General features: G+C 59.7%; 1 protein-coding gene across 7 annotated transcripts in view; it reads left to right on the forward strand.

The window, feature by feature from the left end:
* Positions 1-4,902: 4,902 nt before the first annotated feature.
* Positions 4,903-13,476, forward strand: part of MPRIP (myosin phosphatase Rho interacting protein) — a 73,377-nt gene continuing 64,803 nt past the window's right edge. For all 7 annotated transcript variants that reach the window (XM_040079011.2, XM_040079014.2, XM_040079015.2 and 4 more), the window contains exon 1: positions 4,903-5,051. In XM_040079011.2, the coding sequence (XP_039934945.1) occupies positions 4,932-5,051 (120 nt within the window). In that variant the 5' untranslated portion in view covers positions 4,903-4,931. The remainder of the gene's footprint in view (positions 5,052-13,476) is intronic.

Below are 13,476 nucleotides of genomic sequence, written 5' to 3' on the forward strand. Positions count from 1 at the left end.
GGGAAGGGGTTTGCAGCCTGCCCAAGAGCTCTGCTGTTAATTTTTAACACTAAAACCCTGGGGAAATTCCAGAGGACTGGAGGGTGGCCAGTGGGAGTCAATTTAATATTTAAAAGGGATAAAAGGGCTGATCCTGGGAATTATAGGCCAGGTGAGGCCGATCGCCGTCCCTGCACAAATTATGGGCTGGGTAATTGAGGATACTGTCAGCCAAAAATTAGAAGCTAAAAATATAATTAAGGTCGTTAGCTTGGTTTCATGGATGGCAGCTCCTGTCAAGTGAGTCGGCTTTGGTTTTTGGCATGACTCTGGGCTGGCTGATAAAGCTAATTGTGCTGCTGCATTATAATGGGTTTCTCCAAAGTATTTAATTTAGGGCCATGTGACATTTTCATTTGTAAAACTTGCATTATATGGAGCCAGCAGAGCAGACATCCGACGGCTGCGCTGGCAGCTGCGGGGCGGTGGCCGAGGGGGCGAGCGATGGAGGAGGCTGAGAGCGCTGGATTTTGCACAGGGTGATGTTTTTAGCAGGGATGCCGAGGTCACAGGGGGTTGGCAGGGCGGGCAGCCTCACAGGGGGATCCCCTCTGCCCTGACAGGAAACACAGGTGGGAACGAAAATTGGGATTTTCCTGCTAAAGCCCAGCAAGGTCCGATGGCAGCAGCAGCCATTGATAACGCAGCTGGGGGTGTGATTAACCAGTTTTAGGAGAAAGGTAGGAACTTGCAGACATTTGGCATCTCTGGACAAGAGGAAAGTTCTGCTTGATGGGACAGGGTTTGTTGCTGCTTCTGCATGTGTGTGCAGCTCGCTCTGGACCATCCTCCTGGGCTGGTCCATCCCCATGGAAGCTGCATCCTCTCCTCTGGGCTGCATCAGCTGCAGCTGAGTGCTGTGGATTTCCTCCAGTGGATAATTTGGGTCCTTTTCTTCTTCCCAGTGGAAAAAATGGGATTGAACGGGGCTTGGAGCAACCTGGTCTAGTGGAAGGTGTCCCTGCCCATGGCAGGGGGTGGAACAAGATGATCTTTAAGGTCTCTTGCAACTTAAACCACTCTGATTCTGTGACAATTGGGCACTGAGCATCCATGGGGCCTCTCTCTCCATCCAGGAAGGCGTTTTTCACCCCATATGGATTTCCACCCTGTGGGTCTCACCCCTATAAGACACACGGCGTCATGACGGGCATCCAAGCCTCCTTTGGTCAGCGTTTCCTGCCAGATATTCCCCAGGCAGGGCTGTGGGGGGCTCTGGGCTCCTCTCGGAGCAGGGCAGGAGGAGGGGAGCCCTGTCAGGCGCCGCTCAGTCCAAGCCTGGATCCAGTGTGAATCCAGGAGCCAGCTCCGAGCCGTGACTCCTGTCCTCTCCCCCGGGCATCCATCTGTCTGGCTCCACGGTAATGACGGCGAGCTGGCGGCACGGAGGCGTTAAATGCCTTGCCCAAGGTGCCGTGGGGAGCGATGGCCACCCGACAGGAGCGCCCGGCTGTCCTGCTCCTGCCCCGCCAGCGCCCGGCCCTGCAGAAAAATGCGCCACATCAGAGCCGGAAAAAAACACGGCACAGCCCCACGGACCGTGTCCCCAAACCGGTGACATCCTGGTGAGCAGATGGATGGTGCTGGTGGGATGTGCAAAGCGTGACCAGGAGCAGGGGCTGCTCGGACCCTTCCCTGGAGCTGGAGGGTTTTGCCGGTGCCCTGCCGGGCTGAGGCTGGCACAGGCCGAGCCGTGACTAACACCTCTCGGTTTGCAGCTTGTTTACCTGGCGCTGGGGCTTCTTTTTGGAAGGCTGACTCACCACAGCACCTTCTCCCTCTCTGCCGCTGCAGCTCCCTGACAAAAACTTTCCATTTTCCCATTGTTTTAATTGCCCTCGTTTGAGAAAACTCCTCCGGAAAAAAAAAAAAAAAGAACTGGCTCTTCCACCGGGTTGGAGAGACATGGCAGCCCCAACTGGGCATTCCCGATGGGAGGAGGATGGGTGGGACACCCACCCCACGGCACCCTCGGTGCCACGGCTGTGCCAGGATCCGGGGCGCACAGGGGACATCGCAGGCAGTGAGTTTCCAGCAGCCACCAAACGTGGCACACGGGCGAACGCACGGCTGAATGCGGCCCGACAGGTTTGCGGAGAAGCTCGTCCCGTTCAGCTGGATTTTTGGAGAGGCTGGAGCCAGCCCCGGCAGCAGCCGCTTTCCCGCGAGGTGCTGCCGGCTCCGGCAGAGCCGTGCGCGGCGCCAGGTCACGGCCCCGAGCCCACGGGGCAGGCACAGCCTGCGGATGGGGCACACGGGGCTCGCCCCACGCTCTGTGCCAACGCCGCACCGTTCCTTGGGGAACCGTGCCCCGTGGGAGCAGGGAAAGAGCAGCCCCTTCCCTTCTGGAGGGTTCCTTCAGTTTGTGGGGTCAATGCCCTGAGGAGGTGGAGAAGGGTTGGGGACCATGAGGACAACACGTGGAGGTGTCCATGGAGCTGCAGAGAGGTTTTTTGATGGAAAAAAAAAATGCTGGGCATCCGTCGGAGCTGTGGGATGCAGGGCATGCCAGGTGCCCAGCAAGCAACGTGGCAGGGAATAATCCAACATTGGGGATGGAAGCAGGGAGGGAGGAAATGGGAATCAGGGAAGGACAAGAGCTGGTTGGGAAAATCATCCACCCTTCTCCAAGGAGCAGCATTTCCGCTGTCATGTGCCAGGTGAACCCTGGACCCACAGCGAGGGCAGCAGGGTCTGTACATTCCAGAGGGGAAAATCCCCTCTTCCTGGGGCGGGGTCGTGCTGCTTTTATAACATTAGGATCAAGGAAAAGGTGGGAGAATCCACCCAAAACGGTGACGTGTGGCCACCCTGGGATCATCATGTGGGCTCGGGGCTGGCTGAGGATGCCCTGGGGGTCACCGGTGCTCTGCTGTCCCATCCCAATCCGTGCCACACGGTGTGCGCTGCGAGTGGCCCTGGCAGGATGGAGAGAGATGATTAAAGCTGCCTTTGATGAAGCAAAAATTAATAAACAAGCAGGCAATTGTGCTGGGCTTTATTTACTCGGGATGACAGCGCGGAGCCGGCGTGGCGAGGCCGGGTCCCACATCAAACAGCGGGACAGCGCCGGGCGCGAGGGGACCACGCCGTCGCCTCTTCTCCAACGGGTTTTTCCTGGTCCCAAAAATCCAGGAAGATCCATGTGTTGTGTTCCTCATAGCAGGGCCCCATCCCACTCCAGCAGGGAACACTGGGATGAGCAGGACATGCTCTGTGCCATGGTGGTCTGACTGTGGCAGGATGTGCCAGACTTGGGTGTATTTTGGAGGTGACACCTGGCACCTTTGCCCTGTCCCCCTGCCCCAGGGTCAGCATTCCCACCTCTCCTGACCCAGAGTTGCTCCACAGGCACTGAGCTCCCTTCCCTGGCACTCCTGTGCAGAACCCAGGGGCAGAGCTGGGAGGCCAAACCAGTGGCCTCGCAGCGGGTCCTTATCAGCCGGTCAGGAATATTTACCCGCCGGTTTCCACCGGATGAAAACTCACTGGACAAACAGGAGCTCCCAGCTGGCCCCAGGGCGGTGGCACAGCGGGGACGTGGCTGAGGTGGGACATGCAGCCCTGTCCCTGCTTCATCCCCGGTCTGTCCCCAGTGCCGCAGGTCACCGAGGTGCCACAGGAGCGTGAGGGACATCGTGCCCACCAAATCCAAGTGTCCAAGGGTCGGTGACCATTGTACCCCCTCGTGTGCCAAGGCTGGGGACAGCGTCGGGGTCATGGATTGTCACCCCGTGTCACTGTGTCCCGCTGATGGGGTGGGCTGTGTGTGGGCTGTATGGGAGGGTCATTGTGCTCTATGGGGGCCAAGGGCAGGGGCACTGCTCCTACAAGGGGCTGGGCTGAGCTGAACTGGTCTGGGACAAAACGAGCTGAGCAAAGCTCAGCTGAGCTGAGTTGAGCTGAGCCGTGCTGAGAGAGGCTGAAGAGAGCTGAGCTGGAATGAGCAGAGCCAAACCAAGTTGTGTCAGGCCAAGCCGAGCCGAGCTCATATGTGCCAGGCTGAGCCAAGTCAGGTTGAACTGACTTGGGCCGAAGGAAGCTGGGCTGGGCCGAGCTGAGCCAAATTGTGGTGGGCTGAGCTGAGACAATCTGTGCAAGGCTGAGCCGAACCGATTCGAACCAAGCTGGGCTGAGCCGAGCCGGGCCGAACCGGGACTAACGGGGCCGAGCCGGGCCGAACGGAGCCGAACGGAACCGAGCCGAGCCAACGGAGCCGAGCCGGGCCGAACGGAGCCGAACGGAACCGAGCCGAGCCAACGGAGCCGAGCCGGCCGAGCAGGGCCGAACGGAGCCGAGCCGAAGGGGGCCGATCCCGCCCGAGCTGTCAGCGCACCGCCCCTCCCCGCGGCCGAGGCGGCCCCGCCGCGCCCGCCCCTTTCCCTGCTCGCCATTGGCCAGCGCGGCCACCCGTTCGGGGCGGGAGCGCGTTCCCATTGGCGGGCGGGTACGTCGGTCCCCGCCGCGCCCCCGCCCCCTTTTCCGCCTGGCTCCGCGGCGCTGGAAACTTTGCGGGCGGCGCAGTCGGGAGCGGCTCCCGCAGCGCCCGCACGCCCGGCCCGCCCCGCGCCGGCCCCCGGCCCCGCACCGCACCGACCCCCGCGCCGCCCCTCAGCGTCCCGCCCGGCCCCGCACGGCGCGGGCAGCGCCGCCCCTCCGCGCTCCGCCGCCGCCCGCCCATGCGCGCCTGCTGAGCCGCAGCAGAGGCGGCCGCCCTGCGCTTCGCTCCCTCCTTTGATTATTCTTTTGCCTGCTGTATTCGTTGGCGTTCTGTGTTGGTTTTTGCGTTCGCCTGACGCCCCCCGCGGGCGCGGGGCGGCGGCGATGGGCGCGGCGGCGGGCGGGCGCTCCGCGGGGCGCTGAGCGGGCGCTGAGCGGGCGCGGGCCGCGCCATGGCCGCCAAGGACAATCCCTGCAGGAAGTTCCAGGCCAACATCTTCAACAAGAGCAAGTGCCAGAATTGCTTCAAGCCCCGCGAGTCCCACCTGCTCAACGACGAGGATCTCAACCAGGTGGGATCTTCCCCCACAAACCCGCTGTTTTCTCCCCAAAATCCAGCCCGGCGTCCCGCCCCCCTGCCCGCCCCTAGGGCGCCCTGGCTCTCCATGCGGTGTCCGCTGGCCCCGTGGGTAGCCTGGGGTCCCACAGGTACCTTGGGAGCCCCCTGGGGAGTTTAAGGTCCCATGGGTGTCCCGATGGATAGCTCGGGATGCGATGGATAGTATAGGGTCCCGTGGACATCCTGGGGTCCCACGGATAGAACAGGGTGCCACGCGTGCCTGCTGTCCCCATGGCTCACGCAGGATCCCATGGGATTCCCATGGGTGCTACAGGGTGCCTGCTGGACACAGATATGGTAGGGTCCTGTGGGATCAGGTCAGGGATGCTGTGGGGTCCCATGGATGTGACTTAGAGTTATCCTTATATTCCTTGGGATGTTGTGGAGCTCCAAGGGTGCTCCCTGGTCCCATAGGGTATGTAGGAGCCCCATGGGGTGTTCGCTGATCTTACAGATAGCCCAGGGACCCACAGGTATCCATGGATTCTGTGGTGTGTTCAGGAGCCCCACTGGTGCAGTCTGGTCCTGTAAAGTGTCCAGGAGTCCCAGGGGTGCCTGCTGACCCCATGGGAGGTGCGTGGTCCCATGGGGTGCCTCCTGACTCCATGGGTTGTGTGTGGTCCCATGGGGTGCCTGCTGACCCCATGGATAGCACAGGGATCCACATGTATATATAGGTCCCCTGGGGTGTCCAGGAGCCCCATGGTTGCTCTCTGGTGCCATAGGGTATCCAGTGATTCCAGCGGGTACCCGCTGGTCCCATGCGTATCCTGTGGTCGCTTTTGCTTGCTGACCCCGCAGATAGTACAGGGACTCACAAGTATTTGCAAAGCCCCTGGGATGTCCAGAAGCACTTTGGGTGCTCTCTGGTCCCACAGGGTGTCCAGCGATCCCATGAGATGCCTGCTGACCCCACAGATGCCCAGGTGTCCCACGGAGCACCCACAGTGCCCACTGTTCCCATGGCTCACCCCAGTGCCACCTCCCCTGGGGCCTCACCCCCTGAGGCCATGTGGGGCCCCGCACCAGCACTTGGGGTGATCCCATCCCTTCCTGGGGTGCATGGCAGCAGGTGGGGGGTGAGCTCCTGTGAGCTCCATCAAGCGATCCAGAAAGTCCTGGGAAAAAAAAAACAAAACTCTGTTGAAAACAAAACGTCCCCTCCTGGAGGTGCCGGACATGAGCCCCCTGCCCTACAACCCGCTGCTTTCCCAGGGACATGGGGAGGGGACCCCAGCCCCTTTTGGGACAGGGTTCAGCGCTGGGGGGGCTGCCAGGGCTGGGCCTTCCTCCTCTTCCTCCTCTTCCTCCCCGGCCTCACGCAGGCCCAAGGCCGGCACTCCCATGGCAGGGGGTGTTTGGGGCATGGGGGGCGTTTTTGGGGTGCGGGGGCCCGTCCGTGGTGTCGGGGTGAGGGGAACAGGGCCTCCCTCCCTCCTCCCACACCTTTCTGGGCCAGCGCTGCCATCCCCGCTCCCGATCCTATTATGGCAATGAGATCAGACATATTGCTGCGCTCGCTGGGGGGGCGGCGGAGGGGGGGGCATCGTGAAATCTGAGGGCTAATATGGAAAAAATGTAACTGGAAAAAAATGCCGTGGTGTGTGCGGGAAAGGGGAGGGCGGCGCGGAGCTTCGCGGCCGTGCCCAGACAAAGGAGCCGTCCCGGAGGGTGCTCGGGAAGAGCCCCCCGCTCCCGGCCGGCCCCTTCCCGCTGCCCCGGGGATTGCGCTGTCTCCTGGTGCGAAGCTTATTGACTTTTGTTGGGGGGCTCAGAGCATCGCACGCAGCCCGCCGTAGTGCCTGCCTGCCTGCCTGCCCTGCCACGGCGGCCACCCACCTCTCTGGGGAGCCGGGGACGTGTTTCGGGCAGCCCCTGGTTGGCTTTGTTCCCGTCGGGCCGGTGGGTGGCCCTGGGGGGCTGCCCTCGCGTCCGGCTCCCACGGGGTCGGGGTCAGCCCCGTGGCCGGATCCAGGCCCTGCGCGGGGGGCTCGGGTTGGGAAAACGGCGCAATCCTGCTCGGCTTCTCCCTTGCAGCTGGGGTGAAGTAATCCCGCTTCCCAGATAAGATGGTGGCTGTGGTAGCGTGCGATGCACGCACGCACCTCCCGCCCTGCCCGCGGCTCCAGGAGCCCCCCGAGCCCGGCGCTCGCCCGCCTCCCCTCCCGGTTTGTGCCCCGTTTCGCAGCCTGGCTGGATGTGGCGGTGTGCTCGCTCCGAAGAAGCACACCCAGGAATAACGGTTCATTTAACAGCTCTGAATGTTTCTGCCTTTTAATCTCAAACATTTTAAGCTTGTGTTGCGGGGTCCAGCTCTGCAGCGTGGGGGCTCGGTGCCCAGCACGTCCTATTCTCCCCCTGGACAGGGACAGTGTTGGTGATTACCTAGAGCCAGGCTAGAAAAGTCTTTTGGAGTCATCTGACCTTTGTACTTGGCTTGGAGGAAAGGTGAAGGTACTTCACACTTACGCACTCGTGTCTCTTTTGGATTTTTATTAGATAAAAATACCTGTGTGTGTGTCAGGAGCTGCCCCCGCTGCTTCCTGAGGTGCTGCAGGGCGCTGGAGCCGCTTGGGGTAGAGACCCTGTGTGTGTTTGCAAAGAGTCACAAATATTCAGTGGTAGTAGTGGATTTCCATCGTGCTCGGGAACCGGCTTAGGAATGGGGCTGGGAGGGGGGGAAATCCAGCCCCAAACATCAGGATTAATGAGCTGGAGCTCTCTAATAATAATCAGACTTAGCGCTTCCAACTTCAAAGGGCTGTGCGGACGCTAAGTCCCTAATCCCGGGAGCGCTGCGTTCACGAGTTGTTTTTGTGCGTGGCTGTGCTGCCGGACGGGGCTCGGTGTGATTTGGGGCAGCTACATGTGGTCCCACCATCTGTTGGGGACATGACTGTCCCCTCCCCAGGGTGCAGGTGGGAGGTGATGTGCTTTTGCCTCCCTCAATCTGTGTTTGACCTTCTGAGGTGCCCACACAGCATGGGAAAAATTGGGTCAGTCAGCATGGCTGTTCTCCCTTTGGGAAAATCTGTTGCTGTGGGTTGTGAGCTGTCAGATCCCTCGATCCTGTGCGGTGGCAGGATCTGGCCACTGGCAGACACGGTGCTGTTGGTGGTTCTGTTCTGGCTGTGCCACCCACCTGTTGCCAGCTTGTCTTACGCTGCTCCTTTCCCATCCAGGGAGAAATTCCCTTTTTGTGGGAATTTCCGCTTTTCCTGGCAAAGACATGCCCATGCTGGCACTGCACGGTCCCTCTGTAACCACCTGCAAACCTCATACGAAACTCGGCTTTCCAGAACCTGCCCTGTGAAGAGGGATGGTTCCTAGCGTCCCCCTCCTGTCTCCAAGAAAAAGCCAGTGGGACCCTTTTCCCAAGCAGCCACCCAAGGCTCTCGTGGGGGTGTCCCTGTGGGCTCCCTGCTCTCCACGCTGGCTGCTCCGGGCCAATCCATGTCTGCACACACATGCCCTCAGTGTGTGAGATGAAGCCCCCAACAACATGGGACATGCTGGGAATTAACCTAAAAATTTTGCCTGGCCTGAATTGGAAGAAGAGCAGAGTGTAAAGCAGTTGCTTTTAATTTTCTCCATGCATTTGCTCTCTCGGGGAGTGGGGACTGGCACAGATAGAGGAATTTGAGGACGTCTTTCCAGCTACCAGTGTCTTTTTTTCCCTCGTTTTTTTTCTTTTTATTAGAGATCGTGGCACAGATGCCCAGAGGACCACCCAGTTAGAAAATAGAGCTCGCAGAGTTTTCCCACTGCCTCTTGCCGTGACACCCCTGCTCAGTGGCAGGGGGTGGTTATTTCCATCTCTTCTCCATTGGACATTATCACTTTCCTACTGTTCTGGATGCTGAGCAGCTGGTGGCCAGCAGCCCTAAGGCTGGAGTGTGTCAGCGTTGGGTCGCAGATTTGGCTTTGCTCTGGGACATTGCATCCATAGGGCTGGGATGCCCTTTTCCGCAGGGGTCTTGTCCTGGCTCCTTGCATTGTCCAGAGGGTGACAGGGTGAGGGATCATGTCCCGGCCACACTTTCCCCTCCAGCCCTGCTCCTCTTTGGGAGGGAAAGCCCCCGTTTTCCTGGAAAGCAGCCCCTGCGCTTGCATTCCCTGCTCCCCGCTGCTTGTATCATGCTGCAAAAATCCGCCTCTACTTGACTAATTATTAGCACTGAACAGGGGGAGATTTCTCTGCAAATGTCAAATTTGCCTCTGTCTGTGGCAGAGGGCAGGGACTTGGGGGGCAGGGTCATGGTGGCTCTGCCCTTTGGGCAGCATCCCATCCTTGGACAGTGACGCGCAGGCAGGGAAGGCAGCAAGCACTCGGAAGCTGTGTTGGATGCTGGCATTAATTTGGGGTGCACTTGAACCTCTGCCTGGCCCAAGGGAAGGGACGTGGTGGCGCCTTTGGGTGCTGGAGAACCATCCCACTTGCTTGCTGCTGGGTTTTTGCATGGCGCCGCACCTTATCTGCTGGCACCCGACAAAGTGATAAATCCCCTCTCCAGCACCGTGGAGAGATGTTGCGGCTTCTCCCAGGCGCTGAGGAAGGCCAGTGGTGGGAAGTGGTTAGATACGCCTGCTCGCTGCCAGGCACACCGCCTTCGGGGCTGCTCGAGGAGGAGCTGGAATTGCAAAGTCCATTCTGTCCCGCTTCGTTTTGCTGCTGCTTGACAAATTCCCTGTGCGTGCCTCGGCCGGCTCTCACCCCGACTGCCCCAGGCAACGGCGGCGCTCAGACCCAAGCACGGCCCTGGACCAGGGGTGTTTGCCGAAGGAGGCCGGCTGTTTGCGCGAAGGGTGAATTCAACCTTTCCCCTTCCTGTTCCTCTGGCCGGTCGGTCACTCCCACTGCCCACACAGCAGACTGTTCGGGCAGCTCTGTCCTTTGGGATTTGCCGGCGCCTGGGGCGGCGCTGGCGGAGTGCGAGGAGGGCTGTGCCATGCACGGTGCCCAGCAGCTGGCAGTAGCGCTTGGTGCTCCTTGTGCCCCAGGTCCAGCCTGTCCAGTCTGGTTTGGCCTTGTGCTGCATGTGGAGATGTGTCGGTGGTGAAATCCTGGCCTGGGATTTGCACCTCTGGCAGTGGCCGACTCATGCCTGCCTTGTGCAAGTGTGTTTTGGCAGAAGAGCAGGATATGGATGGAGAGGGGACTCTCTCCATCATCCAGGGTGGCCTCCAGGAGCTGCCCAGGTCTTGTCCTGGAAAAAATACTGTTAGGGCTGAACCCAGGGGCAGTGGGAGTGACCAACAAGAAGCTGCTTGGATGAGGAGCTGGGGGATGGGAGAGTGTTTTTGCTTCAGGAATGGTTGTGGGTGCTCAGAGGCAGCGCTGCAGCCTCCACGCTGGGGTTTGGCGTCACCAGGTGACAGACAGCAGAGGGGAAATGTTGTTCAGGCAGGGAAACAGTGATGTAAGCAGCTTAACTACTGAGGCTGGGCTTCATCCCAGCCCTTGGGATTGCTGCTGGAGCATGGGTTTGCCCAGCAGTTTGCAGAGCCTCCCGACAGCCGTGGTCACGGGTCTCTGGTGGATCTCCACCTGCCATCCCACTGGGAGCGCACAGAATGTCAAGTGATGCCTGTCTCTCAGTTCCTAGAAGCCATTCCGTGGGTGGGAACACCTGCTTGGGTAACACATCCCATTCCCTCCCTGAACACCGTGTCACCTTCCCCATTCCTGCCGAGTGACGGCTGCTCCGACTCATCCATCAGCGATGTTCTCGTGGCTCCAAGGTGTGCAAAACTGAGAGCAGAGTGGAGCTGAAACGGCCCAGATTTCCTGTTTTGAGGTTGCAAACTCAGTATTGGTAGTGACTTTCTCCTTGACCTGTGCCAGAAACGGGTCCCCGCCTATGGGGAGCTGAGTGAATCAGGAGACAGTGCACAGGCAACAGTGACCTTACTGTTGCCCCTCTCTGGGTCTGGATGAGAGCTGTGACCCCACTGTGCTCCCCTGAGTGTGGGGAGCAGCAGGCACTCCTGTCAGAGAGGCTCCTCTGGTGAATATTGGGGCTGACCCATAAAGGTGATGGAATGACTTCCACCATGGATTCACCCACAGCCTGGGCACATCATTCTTTTGTGGGGCTGCTGTAAGCCCTGGCATCACTCCCCTGGTGCACAGGGCTCCCTGCTCCCAGTGCTGGAGGCAGAGCCTAAAGCTCCGATGCAGCAATCCATTTTTCTTCCCCTTCCCGCTCAGTTGCCAAGCCTGAACAAAACAAGCCCTGCCTCCACCCGAGACAGGCTGATTACGTCTGCCGGCAGCCTAAACAGATTATCCCTCCCGCCACGCGCTCGGAGCCAGGAGTCTCTCCCGGCTGTGGATTCGGACTTCCCTCAGAACATGTGGGGGTGGGTGGGCACCGGCTGTGGGAGCATCCCAGCCCACCCAGGTGTCCAGCACCCCAGCAGGGATGTGGGTACTCGGCCGTGGGGTTGAGTCTGGACCCTAAGAGAGGGTGTGCACGTTGGTACAGCTCTCCTGTTCCACCTTGTGCAGTGAACTCCTGCTGCACTGTGGGGCTGGCACGCTGTGGCTTCGGTGGGTCCTGGGTGCCTGGCTGGTTTGTGTGGGGAGGGAAGAGCTGAAGGTACCACCAAAAACACAAGAGGTGTGAAAGCCTGTCCAGCAGGCAGCTGGATGGTGTCACAGCCCACCTCCAGCCCTGTGATCTGGTGCTTCGTGGGCTGCCACGCTCCTGTGACCTATCCTGCCCTCTGGAAGCAGGTGCCCAGTGGCCCTGGGGGTGTGCAGGGGTTCCTGTGTCACCCTGGGCTTTGGGAAGTGCTGAGTGGCTCTGCACATCCTTCAAGCCCAGTTCCCCATCTGCTGGGAGTTGTGTTCCCAGTGCTGGTGGAGCTGGTTGGGGTGGTTTGTCCATGCCTGGGCAGCATCAGCACAGCAGCCTGACAGCTTTGTGTAAACCCAGCTGGGGCCGCTTCCTTCTCCGCTTCCTCCCACCCGCCGTGCTGCCGGCGCTGGGCTGGAGGCAGCGTCCTCCCCCTGGATGCACTCTAGGCCCATGGGCTGAGGGGATGGAAGCAGTGGCTGGAACAGCGACCTGAGAGGCAGGTGAGGCGCTGCGGGTGCCCCGCAGCCCAGCTCCAGTGTCGGATCAAAGGTGGGATGCGATACCTGGACACTCCCAGAGGTGTGACAGGAAGCGGAGCGGTGACGTGGGGATGTTTCTGCCTGAGTCAGCCTCCAGCAGTCCCAGGGAAGGGATGGAGCTGGGCACCGTGGGGCTGCAAACCGGCCGCACCTCTCACGTGATGAGCGTTACCCCACCCTGCCCCAGCTCCATCAGCAGCCGCTCTCCACTCTGCTTTCCCATAGCATTTTGTGGCTCTCTCTGCAGCCAGGTAGCTTCTGGTTAAAAGCAAAGCCACCCACCCACTGCCTGAGCACCCTGTGTGGCTTCTACCTGTGGAGAAACGACTTGCAGCTGCCCATTGGATATCACCAAATCTGCCAGGAGGCAAACAGGGCCCTGTGTGGTTGAAGGCATCCTGGGAACCCTGGGGTTGCTCTAACACCATCCCTGAATGTGAGGTTGGACAAATCTCCTCGGAAGAGGGAATTTTTTGCTCTGAGGTCTTGCTCAGCGCTGGCTGTTGCATTTTCCTCCTCTTGAGGAGCTCTTCCAGAGGAAGCTGAGCCAGTGGAAAGGACATGTGATTCCAGCTCCATCCTGGTGCTCCAACACCCCCTCAGACCTGCCTCCCACATCGGGTTTATTTTAAACCTTGCTTCAGCAGGGCTATTCCAATCCAGGTGTGACGAGCTTATTTCAGACACTTCATGTGCTAATTCATGTCCCTTTCATTTAGGCTTGTACCTCTCTGAGCATTTGCTTGGTTTTAGCAGGAGCTTGTTTAGGTTTGGCTTTAAAAAGCGCTGCTGCGTGTTCGTTTGTTGATGGGTGGAACCAGGCTGCCCACGCTGCCTGGCTCTAACTCATACCTTTCAGCTATTTTGGTTTCAATATCTGGAATTGGATGCTTCTGCCTAAGTAAGTGTAGCCCACTGGTGGTTTTTTATGACGCCGGTACAGAAATGACCATGCTCTGTGTTAAGGGTGTGTATTTCAGGTGCTCGGTGTTTATTTACAGACAGTTTGTGCTAAAATTGGAATGGCTTAGGGCAAAATCATGTCTGCTGGGGGGTGTGAGCCAGGCTGAGGTAGGGCAGGACTTCATGCCTGTAATACTGGGTTGAGGCTGCTTGCTGCTGGCCCTGGTGATGATGTCCGCTCTTGGTTTCACAGTTACTTAGTCCCTGCTGTGGCACTGGGTCCTGCCTGCTGCCTGTCACACAGGCTGGATGCTGTGGGGTGCTCGGAGTGGCTGGGGTGGCTGCAGTGCTG

The sequence above is a fragment of the Hirundo rustica genome, chromosome 15 (genome assembly GCF_015227805.2).
Source record: "Hirundo rustica isolate bHirRus1 chromosome 15, bHirRus1.pri.v3, whole genome shotgun sequence".
Taxonomy (NCBI): domain Eukaryota; kingdom Metazoa; phylum Chordata; class Aves; order Passeriformes; family Hirundinidae; genus Hirundo; species Hirundo rustica.